The following is a 24,492-nucleotide window of genomic DNA, read 5'->3' as shown; positions in this document are numbered from 1 at the left end:
TTATTGCTTAAGCACATTATAAACATCGACATCTGATAGTAGATCAGTAAACACTGATCTAAACATTCCTAGACTGTAACATTCATCATGCTGCAGTGTAAACATTCACATTATTCACAGCATTATATCTCATTTTTGTTATATGATAGCAAAAAATTTACATACTCGTTTTGTACGACATTTAGCCTGTGATAAAAAGTTCCCTACATATTTCATATTTCACACAGTTTAGTTTGGCAAGATAGTTTAAAGCCCAACTAGTAAAATGAGTTTTTATAAAAATAACACGTTAACTAATGTAAGTAAGAATAAATTAGGTAAATTCTAGCTTATTCCTCATAGCAGGTCTTCTTCCAAAAACGATGAAAAGTAGATTAAATTTGATTATCTTTTTTTTTGGTGATGAGGGTGTTTGCGCGCAGGTATGGCTGCACATAATGAGCTCAGACGGGAAAGACTATCTCGCTTTAGTTTCATATGGATTACATAATCACAGAATATTTGTTTTCGACGTTTTTTATAGACATATTTCTCACGTCTGTGTGTCAAGTATTGGTTCATTGGTTCTGAGTTTCGGTTAATTTTTGTGACGTGTTTCAGAAAGAAGTTCACGGAGACCGAGATGGCAGAAAGCCCACCCTGGTTGTTTTGTTTATTTTAAAAGGCACAATGTTTGTTGTTATTGTCAGTGTACACAAATAAATGTAGACCATTTACAGATTCGACGGCAGATGAATGTGCGCTTAGAATAAACAGACGATATCGTTCGCTGGTGTGGACGCTAATATCGTTATCTTTATAGTTATCTTTATAGTTATCGTTCTTGGTGTGAATGGGGCTTTAGTCTTATCTGGAACTGAATATTTTAGGGTCTTTTCTCTGTTATCAGGAAAAATTTAATTACAGTTAAGCGTTACTTAGTATGTAATGTGCATACTGTGAAAACTAACAGTATAATTAACAGTAGCAATTGTTTTTTTGAGGTAGGCCTACTTCTGGATAGCTGGCCTCACTCTGTGCATATCAGCTCACACTTAAGAACCACTGTATATTTTATCATAATATTTCTTCTATATTTTTTAAATAGTCTGTGGCCAATGGTGTCCATGTGAGCAAATGTTATCATCCTACATCTGGCAGGTATTTTCTTTATCGCCACAATCCACTGAGACGGCAGTTCCTCTGGGCACACTGAAGGTGGTCGTTTTTGCCTCTGCCAGGCCAAGTAGAATGGCACAGGTGGGTAAATAGACATGCTGAACACGGTACACATCTGACCGGCACACTGGACAACACTGATAAGAGAGGAAAGAAGGGAAAATATCATGAATGCTAACACACAAACATATTCTTCTCATCTAAACTTCGAAATTTTTTTCTTTATTGTTCATGTTAATTATGCAGTTAGGCGATGTGCCAGCTTTAACTATACAGTCATGCACCGCTGAAGTGATAGAACACTTCTGTGATGTCAGAGGGTGAAATTCAAAAGGTCACAGGACTGCTGCGTAATGAGAAATGTCTGATTATCAAGATCTTCAGCCGCTAATGGTTGACAGCACATGTCGAGAAATATGTTATGAGGGTAACCAGAGGTTATGTAAACCTAAGAGTGTAAGTTCTCTTACATCATTAACTTAACTGGTCAATTTAGATGATTGCTAAGCATGAGAAAAAAATCACTTTATTTTATTTGTCATCAATGTTGAATGAGTTGAACGTTTTTTCACAAGAAAATACCATAATATAACAAAATATTATATGTAATATAGTATATAAATATATAGTAATAAATATTATATATAATATATACACACATAATATGTTTTTGTATACATATGTGTGCGTGTATATATTAAAAATAAAATTAAAATATAAAATATATATATATATAAAAAATTATGATTATGACTAATTTTTAGACTTTATTGTGTTAGATTATGATTAACACAGCCTGCATGGATAGAATTGGACTTGGTACTTACAGTATATATTGTTTATAATTCTAAGTCATATACATATATGTATTTTTTATAGTTCTAAATGGCACTAATCTTGTAGTAATTATGCCACAATCACCTGAAGTTGGCCGGCACAGTTATAGCAGCAGAACATGTGTCCACAAGGACAGAACGCAGCATTGATCTCCTGTACGCAGCACAGAGTGCAAGTCAGGGCCTCTTGTAGCCTTTGGAGCTTCTCCTTCAGTAAGCAAGTTTCTCTGCAGCCGCCACACATCCGCTCCTCCCTTTCAGCTTTTGTCTGTCTCAGGGGAGAGTGACTGCAACCGTCTCTTGGGCTACCACATCCGGTCACAGCCATTCCTGCTTTGAATAGGGTTCGACGCGCACAGTCATATACTTCTTTGGATGTGCGCTGGATGTCAAAGATGTACCTTTTACCAAGGTCAATGCTTTCGTTGAGGAAGAGGGAAGCCAGATGACCCTTGAAGTCACGGCTATATTGCATCTTTACTGTGCTCATTACAGTGTCACACCTGAAGAGTTAAGTTCAAATTGTGTGAAATTAAAAATGGGTATGAAATAGTTTTAAATTGCTCTATGGTTTATATGTTTATATTTTTAATGTATTGATCACTAATGGAGCCCATAAAGTTTCTGTATTGCAGGTGTTGTGAATATACACAAACTAGAAAATCTGCTAATCTTTACATCGAGATAATGAAAATTGAAAATTAAATTAAAACAGTTTTGTTTATTTTTACTTTTAAAATAAAAATATGCTAAATAAAACAAAACTTCAATAAACTTAAAAAAACTAACCATGACAGTGAAAACCAACAAAAAAAACTAAAGTCAGACAGATTTAAAATAAAACAGAAATAAAACAATTAAAAATTCAAAACTATAACAGCCCTGGTTGAACAGTAGCAAATGCTTAAAAGCAAATGCTTTTTCTCTTTTAAAAAATCCCTTTACTAAAGTACGTTCGGTAGAGTCATAACAATATTCACCTGTAGAAGGCATGGATTTCCGTGATAGCACGATATAGTCCATTGGCAGCACTGGGACTGATGAACTTAAAAAGAAGAACCTCGCTGTCCCCACTGTCTTTTGTAATGGTCACATACACATTCCTTCCAGACTGAGTGGCCATTTGAATGACTGGGTAAATGATTCTGAAAGAAAAAATAAAGGTGAGATGTTATAGACACATTTATTTTAAATCTCTGAATGACCCGGTGTTTAACAGTGTTTCTTATTTTGTTGTCATATATATGCACCTTTCAATAGGGGTGAAATCTGTTTTGCAGACAAACAGGCCCTCTGGTCCGACCCCGATGAGCAGCTCCTGTCCCTCAGAGTCACGTGCGGAGTGCCATAGTAGTTGAGGGAGGAAACCAGCTGCAGGGCTTGATATTCTGCTGAAGCCTGACTAACACCCTCCAGTGACTTATGCCTCAACAAAATACGATAAAAACACAAAAGACGCCACAGTTCTTCCACAAAACTGTCTCAATCACTTTATTTCTATACAGCATTCAGAGGAAGAATTACTTTAGTTTTATTTGGAGGAAGAACAGATGTTATTCTGACTGAGAATACTGTATACACTTTCCAGTGTACTTACTTGTTGATGGTATCATGGCTGGGGTCTTGACTGTATATCTGGGAGTAGCAGTAGTTGGCTGTGTTATGGTTGTAATCTCCAAACTCCGCCTGAGCCAGTAGTGCACAGAGCTCGATCGCCTGCTCTGCGTCCAATCGCAAGCTTCCTTTGAAAAGCTCTTCTTTCACATGCATCAGAAACAAATGTCTGCAAAGCAACAGGGAATACATGGAAACACTTAATAAATCCATATTTCATAACAAGACGTGAAGTCTACTCATTAAGGAACAAGAAGCACATTAATCAGTTCTATATACTTACACACCAGTGTTTATTATTTTCCTAAATTGTTTTCATATGGTAAATGGATGATGTAGTGTATGGAATATAGACAGATAATAATGTGAATAATTTTGTGTTTAAAAAAAAAAATCATCATTATGTAATTGTATCTCTCAAAAACCTTAATGCACTGTCAGCCCACTGATATAATCTAAAAAAATGAGCTGGCTTGAAGCCAAGTTTACTCCGCAGCCTAAACCCAGTGAACTTTAGTAACAGAAGCAGACTTGTGACTTCTGGAACATATTTCTATAACTTGACATAAATCACTTGTACATGTGAGAACAGGGAAGAAATAGTATAATACATTTATAAACTTTTAAATAATGCAGATCAAACCTATTGCCAACTGACGTATTTACTATGATTAGTATTGCATCACATAAAGACAAGTAGCCTATTAGCCAATATGCATTTTAACATAAAACAATAAAGTTCACAGTCTGCATTACAATAAGTAATCTCTTGGCATAATCATGCATTTAAAGACTAACAAAGGCTGACGGAGAGTAAGCTGGATTTTGTCCCGCTATTGTATAAGATTATGCAACAGGGAGAATCACATTACAGTGCGTTTCAACTCAGAATCAGACATACTGACACTTCCCCACCCCCACCAACAGCCCTCATCAGACGTGACCAAACAGCTCCACTAGACTCTAGTTGGGAACTCACTGTACTACCATTGTATTCCAGAGCATCCCACAAAAATGCTTACTTTTCTTGAACTTTAGGGAACATTTATAAAGATTTGAGCATGCATACACAGATGTCCCTTAAAAAAGCCTCCAGAGGAATATGATTTACCTCAGCAGGCCTATATGAGGCACTCCACTGAAAGAGTGCCAGTTTCAAGAGCAATCATGAACACAGGTAACTGCCACAGAGGCAAAAGAAAGACATTATGAATAGATACATGGAGATGTGGATCAAAGGTAAGAACAAAAAACAACAGAACACATGGATTTTTAAATTATACTGTCACTTTAAGCACTATAGGCAGCTGCTTCCTGTTTGCGAACAGGAGAAAAAAAGAAAAACAGAACTGTTATCCGTATGCCTCAAGTTCTCCAAAGTGAGCAAAAATTGTAAAACCTCAAAGACTCTGCAGCAACAGACAGATCCTGTTTTTTTTTTTCAATAATGGAAAAACTATGTTTTGTGCACAATTATGCACAAACTATGAGCACTAATGTAAAATATGACCACTTATATTCACTTTGGTAGTTTCACCTGGTTTGCTCTTGCAGGATTAGATGTGGCTCAACAAAGAACTTCACTCGCAGCCTCAGTCTGCAAGGAGACATGCAGTCCACTTGTTGAGAAATCCTTTTTCTGAGATTCATCCATAAAATCTCTCCTTTTGTACCGGTGAACTGAAGCCCAAAATAATCTACCTCTATGATTCCCATTTTCCGACATATCTGTGGATTAAATACAAAAACATTAAATGGTCATTTTTTGGATGCATAAGTATGTGTGCTTTCATCTGAAGAATGCTGGGACTTTAGCACCCCTCCTCCTTTAGAAAGACCAGACATATTACATAAGAGGGACTTTTGAAGTGGTTATATGGTATGAGAACACCTGCTTTCAAAGTAAATTGCTGATGCATAAATAATTATACAAAAAACAAGAAGTTCTTACATCTGCTGTAGAAAATCACAAATGTTGCCAATTAATTAGTTTAAATAATTCGTTAAAATAAGTCTAACATCTGAAGAATGCTGGGACTTTAGCACCCCGCCTCCTTTAGAAAGACCAGACATATTACATAAGAGGGACTTTTGAAGTGGTTATATGGTATGAGAACACCTGCTTTCAAAGTAAATTGCTGATGCATAAATAATTATACAAAAAACAATAAGTTCTTACATCTGCTGTAGAAAATCACAAATGTTGCCAATTAATTAGTTAAAATAATTCGTTAAAATAAGTCTAATATAAAAATGAATTATTTAAAATAATAAAATTCATTCTTTTTTAAACTATATAGATGAAAATTGCCAAACATTTGTGTTCTATACAGTAATTGTCATGACATTCAAGATGATACATTACATTTGCTATCTTGTATATGATGCTAATGAGCATGTGATAATTAAGAAAGGCTTAGATAACTTTAAAAACCTAAACTTGAAACGTAAATTCCCGACACTCACCTTATTGAGAATGTCCTCTCCGTTTGCTTTTGGGTCCACCTCCACTTCCAGAACCACCGAGTCCGGACGAGTTATGTGGCATAACATGGTGAATGCAGTTATTGTTTCACACACAGTTCAGGACAGCGGAGAGAAGGTCCCTTCACTGGCTCACACCTCATTGGAAAACCAGCGAGAGCAGATTTATGAGGCCCTGCTCTAACTCAAAGATCCGCCTCTACGTTATCTGATGTCCGATTCGCGAATCATTCTTTTGAACAGGTTCTTTTAAATGATTCGATCGAATTGATTCGCAAAGCGTTTGTTCCACACTCAAGTCAAATAATATTCGTCGACATTCGACCATTTATGTACAAGGAGAAACGAAATTGCGTTTCTCTACAGGTCTTAGTGCTAATTTACATAAAACGATTGAATTTTAAATCTTGAATATTTAACTAGGCTAGGCTACACACAGAATCCTGAGTGACATGTCACATAGCATAAAGAATGGCATAGCAGCACCGACACATTTTAAAAATCTGAACACCAATAACAAGTGAATATGGCAACATAAACGTGATTCAGGCAGCTCCTGTATATGTGATAGTCTGTACTATAGTGTGTAAAGCAAAACTATAGTTAGTATAGTAAAACTACAGTGTTTTTTTTTAACCGGTTCATTGAAACGAACTGTATAATGAACCGATTCGCCAAAATGAATTAGATTAGAGAATCGCTGAACAACTCTTCAGTCACTTTAGCCCCTCACTGCAGAACACAAGATCCAGGGGGCGTGGTTGGATCCACATCTAGGGGGTGGAGATTGGTAGGTTTAGGGGTGGAGATGGGTGGGTTTAGGGATCAGGGGGTGGAGACGGGTAGGTTTAGGTATATGAAAGGTTGGATCTAGATCCAACCACGCCCCCTGGATCGTTTTGAGGGCGTGTGTTTAACTAGTACAGGAAGGACTCACGTTAGTACAGCTATCCTACAGACAACGAAGAAAGAATAACAATTTTAACTTCAGACAAACTGGGTGTGATTATAATATAGTGACCCAAATCCACTGTTGATAATTGAGAAGGTAAAACAGTGATTGCATGATTAAGCCAACTAACGTTAGTCCTGCAGACATTGTCCGACGGAGCAAAGCCCACAACGGGACATTAGGACATTGTCATCTGACAAAGGATGACTGAAGCCCTCGTGAAAGACTGTAAGCAAACACAGATCTAATCTAAATGTCATCCATCAAGCCTGTGTAGAAGGATTAAAGCAGCTCAAGGACATGTTTGAGAATTTCAGAGAGAGACTGCAAACGGTGCAGCAGGACTTTACATCAGGGTATGTATTTACTACCTGTCTGCTTTCGTACTCTCCAGAGTCTTAATAAGGTGTTGAGAGAGCTAAATTAGGTGACATTTAGAACCTGTACAGGTATTACACAATATTGACACAGCTTCTGTTTTGGCTTCCTCATGAGAGTGTCCACTTATTCACCGAAGAGCCGAGAAGTGGATGCTAGCTAAATAGCCTGCTAATCATCTCACTTACAGCGAAGAGTGTAGTTTGTTTTGTTGGTTTGTTTGGTCTGGTTGGTTTAAAAAGAAAGTGTATTTCATAATGTATTTTTATAGGACGAAGAATGACACGTTCGAGATGTTCAGTGCTGTCAAGTTAGCCGCATGCTAACAACTGCAATCTGGAATTGTACTAATAACTTCCAGCTGACCGTCATGTGATGGGCGAGACAGAATTTCTGCGTTTTTATGACACAGTTTCTTATATAAATACTTTTTTTTTTTTAACACGGCGGAAACGTAACGTTAAATGTAAATGTTTCAAAATGACACTGGGTTTTCAACAACAGTAATAAACCGCACAAACCAAAACATAAGTAACCAAACAAACACAAAGCAATACAATAGTGTAGTTTTGTTCCTAGGCGTATTATTTAGATATTTACTATCTCATATTTAAAAACTTTTCAGAATCAAGACCTTAAGTGACAAATCCAAGGAGACAAAAGTAAAGAAGAAACAAAGGTAAGCTGTAACAAGTTTAAAACTTCTCACTGAATATAATATAAAACAATTTATTACAGATTTTTTGTGTCCTGTTTAATTTTTTTTCTGAGCAAAAATTATGAATATCATACATTCTTACCATGATTTACAGAAGACAGCCACTAAAATATCATGCAGTATAACAATAGTTAATGTAACAAAAAATATTTTTAGGCATATTTAGAGCAGGAATCATTAGATGACATTAATATACTCTATGTAAGGATCACAGCACAGCCCCCAAAACTAATTAATTGTGATTTTAAATCTTTACAAATCTTTAACATGATCATTCAAAGTTTTACCCATTTGTCAGCAAGAAGTTTTAATCAATTAAAATATAATAAAATTTAGTCTGATCCCTTTTTCTTTTATATAGTTTAATAAGTACAGGTCAGAATAAGTATGTTGTGTCATTTTAACATAAATATATGTTACGCTGAAATATTTGAAATATTAAATCTTTGATTAACATTAAATATTAAAAAATTATTTAAATATTTGACACTTTACTTACATTTAATATGCTTTCTATGTATATAAAATGTGAAGACCAAAATGGTATGTCTCATCTTTGACATATTTTATGTTTTATATTATATTTTATATTTATTTTATATATATATATTCATTTATATGAATATTTTGTCATATATTCTGTCAGAAGAGATGAACACTTTCCGCAATATTCCGCTGGAATCGAGTTGCTCAGTCGGTAAGTTACGTTACTTTACTTTACACAACCATATAAAAAATGTCAGTGATGTTAAGTTGTCAACAAAAATGTTAATGCAGTTTAAACTCCATTTAAAGAGTCAAGGAAATATTTTCAGAAATACCTGAAGTTGATAAATGTATTCATAACCATATTTTGAAATGTATGGCCTTTGTCGTCACCAGATATGAAGACACTTGGGTGGCTCTTCATAAACGGGCTAAAGAGTGTGCTAATGCCGGGGAAGTAAGTTCACACATCTAACTCTGTACAGTTGAGGGTTTGTGGTGCTGTAACTATGGTAACTAAACCCTGTGGTTGTGTCTGTCTGTCAGATGGTGGACGGGGAGGTTGTGATGCTGTGTGCACACTGGGAGAAGAGACGAGGAGCAGTGCTGGAGCTGCAGGAACAACTGCAGCAGATCCCTGCTTTCCTCTCGGACCTGGAGACTATCACCTCACGTATCGGTGAGACATTCACAAACAGTCATCACACATAAAAATCTTAAAGGGGTCATATGATGCTTTTTTAAAGATCATTATTTTGTGTATTTGGTGTAACAGAATATGTTGACATGTTTTAATGTTCAAAAAACACATTATTTTTCAAATACTGTACATTATTGTAGGTCCTCTATGCCCCGCCTCTCTCAAACGCTTTGTTTTCTACAAAGTCCCTCCTTCCGACAAGCGCAGTCTGCTCTGATTGGCCAGCTGACCCAGTGCATTGTGATTGGCCGAACACCGCAAGCACTCGTCGGAAATGTAACGCCCCTTACCATAATCGTGAGCTTCATCTTTCAAAATAAATGTAAAGACAGTAAATAATGTCATTAGTTTTACTAATGACATTATTTCTTATCTATGCACAATCAGCTTGTAACACTCCAAAGAGAAAGGAAAACTTGAAATCGCATCATATGACCCCTTTAATCAATGCTGAGTTATTTATATAGCGATATTTTATGTTTTTTTTAACCATTTTACACATACAATCACACCGGTGTTATCACTTTAGGCTGGTCCCTGGAGCGTACGAGCACACCGGAGTGATTAGAACATTCAGTGCATCACATGATCAACTGCTAAAATCAAATCTGCTTTTGCGCTTTGGCTGGCGCTGAGCTCAGCACTTGTCATATTATCACAACTATTCAGTGTTTTTAACCACATAATATTTATTTTAGGTTTAAGACATTTAAACACACATAAGTACTAGTAAAAACAATACATTTATAGTTTGTAAAATATAGTCTGAAGTCTATGGAAGTGGTAATAATGATCCTTTCAAATATACCAGTAATTTGAAGACATGTTTTATTCATGTAAGATACACATTGTGTAGGTAACTATAAAGTTTACTCTATTCTTCTCCCAGTTCACCGTCCACTTACTTTCATGTCTTTTGGGACGAGAGGGTGCATTTAGGTGTTGTAAATCGGACAGCTCCGATTCTCTGAATTGCAGCGCGAACTAACTTGGCAACGCCCATCAGCCGTTATAGATCAACATGATCATTATAAAGCTTTTTAAACCACCAAATATGTTTACTTACACATATTTGAGAATCGGAATATCAGATATTTCACAATATAATTAACACGATTGTGAATATTTTGAATAAAAATTAAATAAAAGCAATACATGACTCATGTAGAGCTGTTGTGGCTGCAGTGTGTCACGTAACAAGCATGACGCGTCGCCATGGAAATAAGAAGATGATACATTCTAAAATAATGGATGCCTAGGAAAACTCACGCTGGGTGCCCAGCTAGCATAAACGTATGTGTGAAAGGGTTAAAATTGTTAGAGAAGCAGGTTATTAATATTACTCTAGTTTTGAACAGCTCATTTGGATTCATTGACAAATCTTCCTCTCTGCTGTAGTTCTTAAAACTCATATGCACTTTCATATATTGAAACTTCATCCCCAGCTGGAACAATCTCTCGTCTTGCCAAATTTGAAAATAATATAACATGAGCTGCTGTGAATGGGAGGATTAGCAGTGAATTATGGCCTAAATTTCCATTTGTTCCTCATACAAAGCTATGATTATTTCAGGAAAATTTAATTATAGTAATATAAACTACTTTTATAATACCTTTTGAAATCAATGTACAGTGGGGGGAAATATTTATTTGATCCCCTGCTGATTTTGTAAGTTTGCCCACTTGCAAAGAAATGAAGGGTCTGTAATTTTTATGGTAGGTTTATTTTAACGGATAGAGACAGAATATCAACCTAAAAAATCCAGAAAAAACATATTATATAAAGGTTAGAAATTAATTTGCATTTAATCATGGATGGGTCTTCCAGCATGACAATGACCCAAAATACCACCAAGGCAACAAAGGAGTGGCTCAAGAAGAAGCACATTAAGGTCATGGAGTGGCCAAGCCAGTCTCCAGACTTCAATCCTATAGAACATCTGTGGAGGGAGCTGAAACTTCGAGTTGCCAAAACGACAGCCAAGAAACCTTTAGGATTTAGAGAGAATCTGTAAAGAGGAGTTGATCAAAATCCCTCCTGAGATGTGTTCAAACCTGGTGACCAACTACAAAAAACGTCTTACCTCTGTGCTTGCCAACAAGGGTTTCTGCACCAAGTACTAAGTCATGTTTTGCTTGGGGATCAAATACTTATTTCACTCACTGAAATGCAAATCAATTTCTAACCTTTATATAATGTGTTTTTTCTGGATTATTTGGTTGGTAATGGTATTCTGTCTCTATACGTTAAAATATACCATAAAACCATAAAAATTACAGACCCTTCATTTCTTTGTAAGTGGGCAAACTTACAAAATCAGCAGGGGATCAAATAAATATTTTCCCCCACTGTATATTGTACTTCTCATCTGGCCTTAAATTGAGCTTTTACTGTAACAGTAGAGAAGTAAGATCACCTTCACTGCCTTTGCAAAGCATTTGTCTGCGCACAAAGCTTCACACTCTGTGTGTAACTGCGATATAGGTTGGTAATGAGAGTGATTCCTGTGGAGCTCCATCTGCTGATTGTTCATTCTGTAACATCGCACCTATTGGCTTCAGGCATTAATCTTCAGACTTGGCTTCCTTACAAAGTGTATTGTGTAGGCTGAGACTACACAATAGCCAGATAAAGTCTAGTAGTTGCTCTGATCATTCATTTGTTATAAGTTCTTTTTGCTGTTTTCTTTTGTAGTGTTTTGGACAAAATAATTTTTCTGTGTAATATGCGTCTGGTTAGTGAAACTGTGATGCGTTTTTTTCTGGATTCTTTGATGAATAGATTTTTCAAAAGAACAGCATTTATTGGAAATAGAAATAGTTTGTTACATTATAAATGTCTTTGCTCTCACTTTTAATCAATTTAATGCACGTTGATTAAAAGCATTATTTTCTTTTTTTCTTAAAAAAAAAAATTTTGAGCAGTACTGTATGTTTAATGCAGGAAATGCAAGAAGTGAACTTCCAAATGTAAATGGAATTTGCATACTTGTTCAGTTGGTTTGCTGTTTCATTTATACACATGAAGTGATCAAGTGTGATCCTTCTCTTCCAATGTAAGCAGATATGAAATAAGGCATATCACATTCCTTCAGAGGCTTCAGTGCTAGAATTAGATAGAACTGTAAATTCTCATGAATTTATATCAAAGGCACTTTTTAGTGTTGCCACTTGGTGGTGTTATGTAGCTGTATGAAGTCCTGCCTCTGTGCCACTCACACTGACACCAAACAATTAGCCTTTATTTCAGTTATTATTCACTATTTAGCCATTTGTGCTCATAGACTGAAATGTAATGAGCATTACTGCATGTACAGAGCAAATGTACTTTTCTTAATGGAATGATAATTACTATACCTATACCTAAATTAGAACTGTAGAACTCATTAGCTAGTATATTCCAGTTTGATAGGATGGATTCATTCATAGGGGCTTTGGCATTTTTATACTGTACATATTGTTTTCTTTAAAATTGTATAAACCTTATTAATCTTTCATGCTTTTGCACAGCTCATCTGGAGGCTGACTTTGAAGAGATGGAGAGTCGTCTGCTATATCTGGAGGATTTGTGTGCTCAGTGTGAGCATCAGCGCTTCAAGCACTTTCAGATCCTGCAGCTGGAAAACTATAAGAAGAAGAAAAGGTAAAAACAGTGTTTATTTGCTCCTAACTAAAGCCCCAGACAGTTTGATGTGTCCTTTATGTCCATTAAGTCACAATAACTGCAGAACACGAAGGATCCGTCTATCAAGGGTTTTCCCCTTTAACTTAATGAAACAACAGAACATAGCTTGTCCTCTTGGCGATATTTTGCATATTAGAGGACATGTTAGCATCTATATTGAATAAGAGTCTGCGGAACAAGTAGTATGACACCTGCTGTTTAGATTGTTCATCATTACAGTGAAACTGCGCACAGTTTGTTTTGCAGATTTGCACAGAAGCAGTGAATAACCACACACAGATATAAGCTTCAAGGAAAACACCTGAATGTCCTTGTACTCTATGAAAAGCACAAACAACATATAGACTAAAGGAAAGCATATGTGTGAATTGTGTAATCATACAGGCATCTGTGGTTCTTTTGATGCTGCGTGCTCTTGGTGTTTGAGCCTGCAGCTAAATCATACATCTCTAGCGTTGCCCAGTGAGTTGGAAAGCAGCTGGGCTCAGTTCTCAATGCCGCTCTCCTTCTGCATGTGGGTATTCATTAGTACAAACACACAGATGCAAAAGTTGTCAGTGCAGCTTCTTTATCTCAGGAATCTGAGCCTGTTTTAAATGGGGCTGACTTAATGTGACATCTGGTGAGATTGTGTCCTATGTTGTTGGCTATATATATATACATTGATGTAACTCCCCCTTTATTTGTTTTCTAGGAAAGAGCTTGAGACTTTCAAAGGTAAGAATGATCATTTTTTAAGAGTACAACCTGCCAACCTCCACAGCTAATACTAATAAACATACATAGATTATATCTGTGATTACCAATCATAATAACATTTTCTTTCTTTTATTTATAATTTCTTCTTTTTTTTGGATCAATTGGATCATTTTTTAGATCAATCATTTTTTTGTTATTGAAATGAAAAATTAAGAAATTAATACTTCTTTCCAACAAGGATTCATTAAAATTGACAGTAAAGACTTTAACATTGTTACAAAAAAAATCAGTTTCAAATAAATGGTGCTATTTTGAACTATATATTAATCAAAGAATGAATAAAAAGAAAGAAACAGATTCCACAAAATAAATAGATAGATAAATAAATACAAACAAACAAACAACACAATTGTTGTTAACATTGATAATAATAAAATTCATTACTTGAGCACCAAATCAGAATATTAGAGTGATTTCTGAAGGATCATGTGACACTGAGGACTGGAGTAATGGCTGCTGAAAATTCAGAAATGTATTTCTGGGATTGCCATCAAAGAAATACATTTTAAAATATATCAAGCTAAAAAACAGTTATTTTAAATTGTAATAATATTTCACAATATTGGTGTTTATACTGTATTTTGGATCAAATAAATGCAGACTTGGTGAGCATAAAAGCCTTTTAAACAAATGTAAAATTTCTTAACAACCCCAATCTTTAGTACATGATATAATTATTTGTTTTAAAATATTATAATTGTAATTATTTATTTATAACTATATAATTTTTATTTTATTTTTTAGACTCAAGGATTATAGAGATCATATGTGCACAAGAAGTATATGAAACTAGTTCAGTAAATGAGTCAATGACCACTGATAAAAAAAGGTAGAAAGAAGGAGGGTCAGAGAGTCAACAGATTTCTTATTTGGTAGAAGTGTAGGTTTCTGAGGGATATATAGTTCACAATTCACATAGTCATTTTGTATAATATTTTAGCATTTTTATTTACCGCATGAAGCTGGTTTAGTGCTCAACATCGAGAAGAACTGTGTAGTAATTACCCAGGCGACACTAATTAACCTCAGGGAGGGCAAAACTGCTCTAGTGAGTGAGTGGCCGCTGCTATCTTTATTTGGTCTCATGATGCCATTAATTCCACGCTGAACTCCAAGGGAAGCTGCCTGCTCCATCTGTTCATACCTACAGTCCAGTATAAATAACAATCGCTTTTATCATCATAGCTGTTTAGCTCCTAAACAGAAATTGCCTTTAGGCATATGTGCATCATTGTTCACTTATCCATGCCTTTTATTTTCAGAAAATGCAGGTCATCTGAGCGTAGAGATTCTGTAATTGTTGAAAAAGTAAATGTTAAGAATAAGGATAATATATATTTTTTTACATTTATTTTACATCCTTCTCTTTGTCACTGCAAAAGACTGTTTATGTCACTTCCTTTGGTACTTAGGTGGTAGATTGACTCTTCGTATGTGTGGGCAGTGTGCTTCAAGACTTCACACCTCACACTTATTTATATATTTAGTTTTTAAAACGATTATTTATGTTGTTATTAATTCCTTTTCCCTAATTCCTAATTTTCTTTTTCCTGTCTGTGAGCAAGGGAGCTATGCTTTGCAATAGTATATGCAGTGTAAAGTGCAGCTTTAACATATAAAAGACATTTAGATAGTTTACTGGAGTTTTGTAGTGAATGCGCTTCTTTGTCAGATTGCAGTGTTTTATGGCACTGACTAACTAATGACTATTCACACTAATATTGACCTTATTCATGTTCTCTAATTTTAGCGTTAATCATAAGTGTATTTGAATGTAGTATAAAGTATAAGATCGACAAAGTATAAGATGAAGGCAAATATTTGACATGAAACAGATTTTCACAGACCCTCACCCCTATAACAAGTTTGTGAATGGTACGTTCCCTGCTTTCCTCCTCACTCCAGCTGCATCTATAGCTCTGTGTCCCTGAGCAGGCAATGTCTCAGCATTCCTGGCCATAGAAGAGCTGCTTATGGGATAAAAACAGCAGCAGAATATAAGATGTTCTTTAGCCATTCTTCAGCCTCACTTTAACAGCAGTCTATGATTTATTGGTCCTGCTTTCAGCTCATCCGCACACTTCAAGGAGAAATACAAAATGTCCACGTCGGGAACTCTGGACAGCAGCATGAGAGAATCTTGTAGGTTTCCAGGCACTCTTTTTTTTTTTTTTTTTGTAAGGTTAATTTGATGTGCCAATGTATCTCAGTTCTGGCGGTATGTCAAGGGATCTGAATTGGTGGTTTGCAGTCATTGTTTGTCATCTTTGGGTTTGGCAGGCTTTAGTAATGGAATTTCAGCGCAGATTAGGATGCCTACAGTGGCTTTTGTGTCTGTATGCCTTTTCATTACCAGCCATCATAATGCAAGCCTGTGCAGTGTATAGAATTATACTTTTATAACAGACTTTTGGATACATCAAATTAAGAAATGTTTCTCTAAATCTGTTTGAAAGACCTGCTTGTCATGGATTGTTGGAGTTGCTATAGTTATTAACTTTAAGTTAGGGTTATAGCATTGCTGCAATGTGATGTTTTAAAGAGCCACAGTGCTGTTTGCTTAACTTGTATGCCTTCATGACATTGTGCCAAGGGGTTAAATTTTGACGTGTAAATTGGGGTTTAAATGGATGAGTTGTAGACCTGCAACCTCTAGGCGACTCAAGCATTTCAATCTCATAGTTATCTCAAAAGATTAAGCATTCATTAGAGAGTAGATAATGAGTAATGAGAAATATTTTATTACATTATATTTGAATGGAATGTGTGCTTAACATTGAAATTGCATAAAATCAATCCTGTTGTTGGGACAAGATGTTAAGATATTTTTTAAAATGTGTATGTGACAGAGAATTGTTAAATGTTGGAAGCCAGGTAATTCAAATTAAGTTCCAGAATTTTAAGGAAGAATATAATTAAATATCTTTATTTTCTATTTTACATTTTAATAACTCAAGTATGGTTTTCACTATGAAAGTAGCCAAATAGTAGACAAGATTAAAAAAACAACTAAACTAATATTATATTATATATTATATTATTATAGTTGATGGTAAAGATTGTGCCTTTATAATTTCTTCTGTCATTGGATTAACCTCATGTAGCAAATTTATTTGATGTTTTCTCATATTTTCTCACTTGTATTATTTATGGGCAGTTTAACCCATTGAATGTTATGGATTATATGTCATCACAGCAACATAACTAGATATGAATTATAATATAAATTAAAGGAGCATTTTGTTTTTGTCTGTGATGCCACGTTTCCTGTGAACATAGTGTTTTTTGGTTAATATCTCGAGGTGGTTGTGATGGTGACTGGTTGAACCTTAATGGGGTCATATGATGGTGCTAAAAAGAACATTATTTTGTGTATTTGGTGTAATGCAATGTGTTTATGCGGTTTGAGGTTAAAAAAACACATTATTTTCCATATAATTTACATTATTGTTTCTCCTCTATGCCCCGCCTTTCTGAAACGCGTCGATTTTTACAAAGCTCATCGTTCTAAAACAACGAGGTGTGCTCTGATTGGCCAGCTATCCAGTGCATTGTGATTGGCCGAATGCCTCAATCGTGTGACGGAAATGTTACGCCCCTTACCAAACTGTGATGCTGTCTCCCAGCAGGACGAGACTCAGTCCAGCTGCTCTGCTCGTGCACATCCCATCATCGGTTCTCTTTTAGCAGTTCAGTCAATGTACTGTTAGGAGTAACTGAATAACTCAGGATATTGGTTTATTTTGCGTCAGAGGGAGTGTCAGGCACGTTTATAAACCGAATAACTTTAGTAATTTGTAGATTAGTGCGTACTGGAGACGCGAACCGTTTCAAACGATTCAGTTCGATTTGGTGAACTGGTTTGACCAGGTTCACTAAGAAGATCCGGTTAAATAGAACGATTCTTTCGCGATCAAACGTTCTTAAGATGTTTCCTTTGTTTTTGAGGAACGTGTGTGGAGGATGTGACAAGTGTGATCAGAGAGCCTGGGGCTCATCCCGTGCTGTCATCTATCATTAGCTGTCACATGCACACAATGGAAAATGTGACGAAAGGCACAGCTTATCCCCGCAGATTTAGTTCTTTCATGCAGTATCCATGATTTAGTTCTTGTGGACATGGAATCTTTCAAGGAGGAGGAAGCTATTCATTAGTACTTCCATTCATCTCAGTGGCACTTGCTCAGATGGCGTAGGACCCCCCTGGAAGTATGGCAGCTCATGGCTGCTGTGTTCTGCTGTCTGCATTTTTTTTTTTTTGAGCCAATCACCTGAAGCTCAAATGCATTAAGTAGAAAAAATTGCTATATTCGTGGGGCATTAAGAAGAGTCCCAAACTGTTCATCAGCAGCTATTCTGACTTGTGATGTCAAAGGCAATAATAAATCCATTTCATGCATGTAGAACCCTTCAAATAAGTTGAGTAATCTTCTATAATTATTAAATAATTAAAGTGTAATTAGAAATAAACTACCGGGTGAGTTTGGTATAATTAAGAGTTTTTTTAAGTGTTTTTTTTTTTTGAAGAATTCTTTTATGCTCACTAAATCTGCATTTATTTGGTAAGAAATACAGTAAAACATTAATATTGTGAAATAACTGTTCTATTTTCTGTTAAGAAACCTTTCTTCTTTTTATCAATGTTGAAAACAGTGTTACTTAGTATTTTTGTGGAAACTATGATGCACTACCATTAAACAAAGAAACATTGATTATAACAATTATTTGTAATTGAGTACCAATAATAATTGAGCACCAAATCACCATATCAGAATGATTTTTAAAGCATCATGTGACACTGAAGACTGGAGTAATGGCTCCTTTGCATCACATAAATAAATTACATTTTAAAATCTATTAAAATTGAAAACTGTCTGCTTAAATGCAGCCTTGATGAGCATAAGAAGTTACTGACTTCTTAAAAAAAAAAAAATAATAATAATAATCTGACTGACCCAAACCTTTGAATGATATGGTTAGAAATATTTAGCCTAAAATCTTAATATTGAATGAGAAAAAGAATCATGTGATTTGTCATTAACTTAAAATATTTATATTAAAATTAAATTAGCATAAAATCAAAAAACATTGAGTGCTACCTAAAACAGGTAGTGTTATTACTGTAAAGAGATTGGATAATGATGACCCTGCTGTGAAATATTTATTTTACGAGTGTGAGGGGTTAAAGCAGGTTATTAGCGTAGGTGGCATCAGAGGAGTACCAACCAAATATCATCTCTAAACTAGTGTCATGAAAATTAATGCATACATATTCAGTTCATTTTAAATCTGCTTGCATCAACTTCTTTTACATAGCCTCTTTTTGCAAGGCTAATATTGGGCTGAAATGGACAACAGTGGTTTCCTAGTGAGCATGCTTCCATTCAGCCTAGCACTTACATTTAACACTGTTCAACCAGCATCTGTTTAAAAAGAATGTGTGGCAGGACTGTGGTTAAGACCACATCCTAATAGCAGAGGCACATTTCACTGCTTCGTCAGTGGACTTCTTTTCCTCACACAATGAGGATTCCTTGCACAGGAGGATTACGACGCTAGACAACGTCTGCTCTATACAGTATTTGATGTTGCTATGTGCATACTTGCATGTATTAAAGGTTTATTTCTCCAGAATGCAGGGAGATTGGTGACCATGACTTGAAATATTTTGTGTTTGGAATGTTTTAGAGAAAGTTTTGCTTAAACTGTAGTTTTTGGTGGACAAATTAACCTTTCATTCTAGAAAGTTGCATCTAGGATGTGTCACCATAAGCTTTGGCAGGATGTTTGTACCATATCTGTTTAGGCGTACATCACACCCATAAACACCACAGTGACATTCAAATAGCACAGGCAGACTTCCTGCTTTTCAGAGAAGAGAATGCACTTCCTCTGAAAGATAAAGAATGTAACTGCATCTCGTATCATTTATGGTCTTGTGCCGCTCACACAAAAGAAGTGTTGCGTTCTCTGCCTCCATTACTAGAAAAGCATCACATTCTGCGGTAAGCTAGCATGCTTGAAAGACACTTGTGTAGGCTCTTGTTCTTTGTTGTGCTGTAGAAAGCATGTTTGAAAATGTATGCAATGTAATCTTGAAGTTCAGATGTTAGAGGTTTGGTTTAGATATTTGCAAAGTGTCTTGGGAAATGCATATCAGGCAGATATTGGAGCTGGTATTGTATTGATATTGGAACGTGTGTGTGTGGAGTTGGGCAGTTTAATTCCAGAGATCTCAGAGATTATTATTCTACATTTAAATGTGTTTTTAGAAAGTTAAAAAAGGTTAAAAAAACAAACAAACAATGGCTGCAATATAACAAAGAGTGAAAAATTTTCCGTACCCACTGTATGTTCTTGCAACACTGGGTTTTCAAGAGTGCAAAATTTCAGCGCTGTTACAATTACAAAACAAATATTATGTAAGAACACTACTGTTCAAAAGTTTGGGGCCAGTAATATATTTTATTTTATTTTATTAGAAAAATAATTTAGTAATTTTATTCAGCAAGGATGCTTTAAATTGATCAAAAGTGTTTGAACAAAGACTTTTACATTGTTAGAAATAAATTATATTTCAAATAAATGTTTCCAACAAAATATTAAACAGCACAACCAATTTCAATTATGATAATAATAAGAAATGTTTCTTGAGCATCAAATTAAAAGGATTTCTGAAGGATCATGTGACATTGAAGACTGGAGTAATGGCTGATGAAAATTAAGCTTTTCCATCACGGAAATAAACTACATTTTAAAATGTATTCAAATAGAAAAAAATATTTTTTAAATTGTAGTAATATTTCACAATATTACAGTTGTTACTGCAGTTTTATCAAATAAATGCAGACTTTGTGAGCTGTGAGAAATGAAAATGAATTAAAATGATAATTTTCATTCATTATATGTAACACTCCAAAGAGAAAGGAAAACTTGAAATCGCATCATATGACCCCTTTAAGTACTATTTAATTGCTATAAGCAAATGTTGCATGTTTCTACATTGATTCTCTGAGGGTTAGCCTTTTTCCCTTTCCAGTTCATTTTGTGCTTCCATCCCCCATCTCTCTCTCTCTCTCTCTCTCTCTCTGTCATTTTGTAACCTGCTTGGTGTTTTATGTCTCTCTTTAGCGGAGCTCGATGCAGAACATGCTCAGAAAGTGCTGGAGATGGAGCATGCGCAGCAGGTCAAGCTAAAGGAGCGGCAGAAGTACTTTGAAGAGGCATTTCAGCAAGACATGGAGCAGTACCTCTCCACAGGATACCTCCAGATCACCGACAGGAGAGGTCAGTTACTTATTTTAGAAGGACCACTACTGCACATACTTCTTCAAATGTCTGAAATTGATTTGTAATGCTCTTAACATCCCTTTTTCTTTTCATATTTACTCTCCTCATGTAGTGGCATATGTGTTTAGTGGCAAACATATATGACAGTAAACAATGTTTTAGGAGTCATAATGCGATTGTTCTGTTTTTCTTAGTTAGCTTCAGAAAATAACAGCAAAATAGTTTGCATCACAGCCACTCTATATGATGTTCTGCTCAAGGCTGTGTCCTTCCCGTCATGAATATTTAAACATACTGTTACTGTGTTAAATGGGAGGTTAAAGCGCTTGTGCAAGGATGTTGATGCTAAACTGATGGTCTTCTCTTTCCTCTCTCCTGCCTTAATGCTGCCCTGATGTGTGAGGTACTTTATGCTTTCCCCTGCATCCCCCATTTTTCAGGACATCTTCTTTGTCCTAGGCTCCTCCGTTCGTGTGCCAATCTATTCATTGTAATGTTTTGTGAAATTTGCTTGTATATTCCTGAACTAACCCTGCTGTTCTGTAGGTTTTGAAGTGATCAGCTGGTTTGGTGTTAGAGTTCACAAAGTGAAAGGTTTATTTCTTTCTCTGGGGCAGATCCATTAGGCAGTATGTCCTCAATGGAGGTAAATGTTGACCTCCTGGAACAAATGGATCTCACGGATGTGACCGATAATGAGGCTCTCGATGTCTTCCTCAGCTCTGTAGGGGAAGAGAGCAGCGCTCAGTCTCCTGACACAGGTTGGGTTTTGCTTTTAATGAAACTTGATTTCATGTTTGTTTGTTTATTTCACATTTATTACAGATCAAACATAAAAATAACTACTGTGCAAAAAACAGAATCAGTTTTATTGGCAAAGTGTGCTCACACACAAGGAATTTGTTGTGACATTGGAAAGCCCAGTACTTCACTGAAATACAAGAGAATGTAAAAACGCAAAAAAAAAAAAAAAAATTCATAATAGAGATGGCTTGTGGGAAGAAACTGTTCTTAAAGGGATAGTTCACCTTCATTTGCTGGTCCCCATTGACTTCCATAGTATGGGAAAAAATACACTGCAAGTCAGTGGGGACCAGCAACTGAAGGTGAACTATCCCTTTAAAACAAAACCTGAATTTGTTTTAATGTGTTTTGGGTGTGTTTGGATTTGTTCCCACTAGTACAATCAGCTTTTAGGACATATCTGACTCAAACCACATTTGTAAATGTGTTTTAAAATAGGAAATTTTGCAGATCCAGATCAGAATTCAAGAGTTTTCTCACCTCTCAGGATGTGATGTGTGTCATCCATGATTAGGAATACACTAATATTAAAGTTCTGTACTAGCTTGTCCAAATTAAATGTAAAACACCAAAACCAAAATCAGTTGTTGTAGCAGCATTACAATTTTATGAATAATGGATATTCATTTTGAGATTTGCTAAAGATTTAACAGTGTTTTTTAAGATTAACTATTAAAATATTCTGTATTTCTGGGAAATATAGCTGTTTGCAGCTGCCAATATAAATTGAATACTGATTTTTACTCTGTCCTCAACCAGTTTTACCATATTTAATGCCATTACACTAAATACCGCAGATAATTTAGCACAGTAAGAGTCTAATGTGTTTAGTCATTCTACTTATTCCAGCACTCATTAAATTGATCAAAAGTAGCAGCATTTATAATGTTTAAAAAGAGTGCTGGAATGAGTAGAATGACTGTGAACACATTAGATTCTTACTGTCTCTCATAGCATGTAAGTATTCAAGGTTACGACTGCACTTCAGGACTAATTCATATTCTGAAATAGATGGCGTGACACATTATAATCTTGTTCTGTCTGTTCAGCAGGTGGCCCGGCTCTGGAACCTGGCTCATCCCCCTCAGAGATCAGCCTGAAGGTGCCCTCACAGACAGAGCTACGGCACACCGTCTCCTCCATCTCATCCTCCTGCACCGACACCATCAGCGGTGTGACCGAGGGTCCGGATGAAGAGGATGCCAGCGAGGAAAGCTGCAGCGGAGACTCTCCACTGGTCCAGTCAGATGAGGAGGAAGTACATGCTGACACAGCCCTCGTGGGCCTCCCAGAAACAGAGCCACTCAAAAGCTCAGACGACAGCGACACACAGGCCCCCTAGTGGCCACAGATGGCAAACGCACTCGTTTAAGTTGGTTTCTGGAAATGAAAACCTGTTTTACATCAAGGCCCAGACAGAAAGAGTGCTGAAGACCAGCCAGATGTTTCTTCATGGCTAAATGCAACACTTTGAGATGAGGATTTTGGAGCCTTATAGAACACTGTTTGTGCTCAGCCTAGAGAACAGCTCATTCAGACTGTTAGCACTGTGATTTTTGTTTTATTCTTTCCCAATATAAAAAATCAACTCAATATATGCTACAATTTTTCATATTACCTATTGCATCAGAATTATATAATAAACATGTTACAGTGTTCCTGCTAATATCACTGATGTATGTTGCATGAATTTGTAATGCGGAGCTCATTTTTGTATATGACATTATTGAGCAGATTGAAAGACTCTGAAATAAAATAAATATACCTTGAAATAAGACGGGTCTCAAAGACAGTCTCAGTGTTGGACTGATATTTCATATCATAGGCAAATATCTTCCACCAACAATTTCACAGAGTCTCTGATATAAAAATAGCTGGGAACATTTGGACCATCTGTGGTCACAGAATTTACAGGCTCCCGTACAGCAAGCTGTTGCTCTCAAACCCTGTTACCTCTGGGAAAAATACGGAGTTATCATAGTAACTGCAGTGAAATGAAGACAATGAGATTGAAGGTTTAAAAGGAAGAGTAAAGTCTGACTGTATGGGTTTTGATAAGAAATGACTTCAAGAACAAGGGATGATTGAAAAGTTCCACAATACAGTATAACTGTTATACTGTGATAAATTATTACTATTAAAAATAAAAATGTTGATTTGGTGCTCAAGAAATATTTCGTAGTTTTGACAACAGTTATGCTGCTTTTTGTGGAAACCAAGAAACATTAAAGATTTTGTTTGATAAATAGAACGATCAAAAGAACAGAATATACAAAAAAAAATTTCGTAGCACTGTAAAAGTACAATCACTTTTTAATGTGATTATTGCATTTTTAATGCTAATGCATGCTTGCTGAATAAAAGTATTAATTGCTTAAAAAAAAATACTGAAATCAAAAAGCGTTTAAAATATATAACACTAACAATAAAGTTTCATTTGCTAACATTAGTTAACATTAACTGACCAAAAAAAAAAATCCATATTAATATATACTAACACATTATTAAAATCATCATCTGGTAATATTAATGTACCTGTGCTAACATGAACTAACAATGAACAGTTGTATTATTTTACATCTGTTATCAGCAGATACCGGTTAATCTTTAAAAACACTATAAACTTAA

General features: G+C 35.6%; 1 protein-coding gene and 1 pseudogene across 7 annotated transcripts; one reads left to right on the top strand and one right to left on the bottom strand.

Annotated features, from left to right (window-relative positions):
* Positions 1 to 1,127: 1,127 nt before the first annotated feature.
* Positions 1,128 to 6,242, bottom strand: LOC107723388 (E3 ubiquitin-protein ligase MYLIP-B-like; annotated as a pseudogene).
* A 742-nt stretch (positions 6,243 to 6,984) lies between these two features.
* Positions 6,985 to 23,639, top strand: LOC107723533 (dysbindin-A). 7 transcript variants are annotated; one of them, XM_016532205.1, is made up of 11 exons: positions 6,985 to 7,400; positions 8,048 to 8,101; positions 8,790 to 8,837; positions 9,023 to 9,083; positions 9,173 to 9,305; positions 12,837 to 12,969; positions 13,706 to 13,728; positions 20,902 to 21,057; positions 21,501 to 21,527; positions 21,678 to 21,821; positions 22,914 to 23,639. In XM_016532205.1, the coding sequence occupies exons 1-11, from the start codon at positions 7,345 to 7,347 to the stop codon at positions 23,204 to 23,206; spliced, it is 1,128 nt and encodes a 375-aa protein (XP_016387691.1). In that variant the 5' UTR covers positions 6,985 to 7,344; the 3' UTR covers positions 23,207 to 23,639. The 7 variants fall into 7 exon arrangements, with proteins under 7 accessions (XP_016387691.1, XP_016387690.1, XP_016387689.1 ...); XM_016532204.1 differs by having other exon boundaries at positions 8,787 to 8,837; positions 22,917 to 23,639; XM_016532203.1 differs by having other exon boundaries at positions 8,787 to 8,837.
* Positions 23,640 to 24,492: the final 853 nt, after the last annotated feature.

The sequence above is a fragment of the Sinocyclocheilus rhinocerous genome, unplaced genomic scaffold (genome assembly GCF_001515625.1).
Source record: "Sinocyclocheilus rhinocerous isolate Xijiao unplaced genomic scaffold, SAMN03320098_v1.1 scaffold241, whole genome shotgun sequence".
Classification (NCBI taxonomy): Eukaryota; Metazoa; Chordata; class Actinopteri; order Cypriniformes; family Cyprinidae; genus Sinocyclocheilus; species Sinocyclocheilus rhinocerous.
The sequence above is the reverse complement of the archived record's forward strand: the minus strand, read 5'-3'. Positions and strand labels throughout refer to the sequence as shown.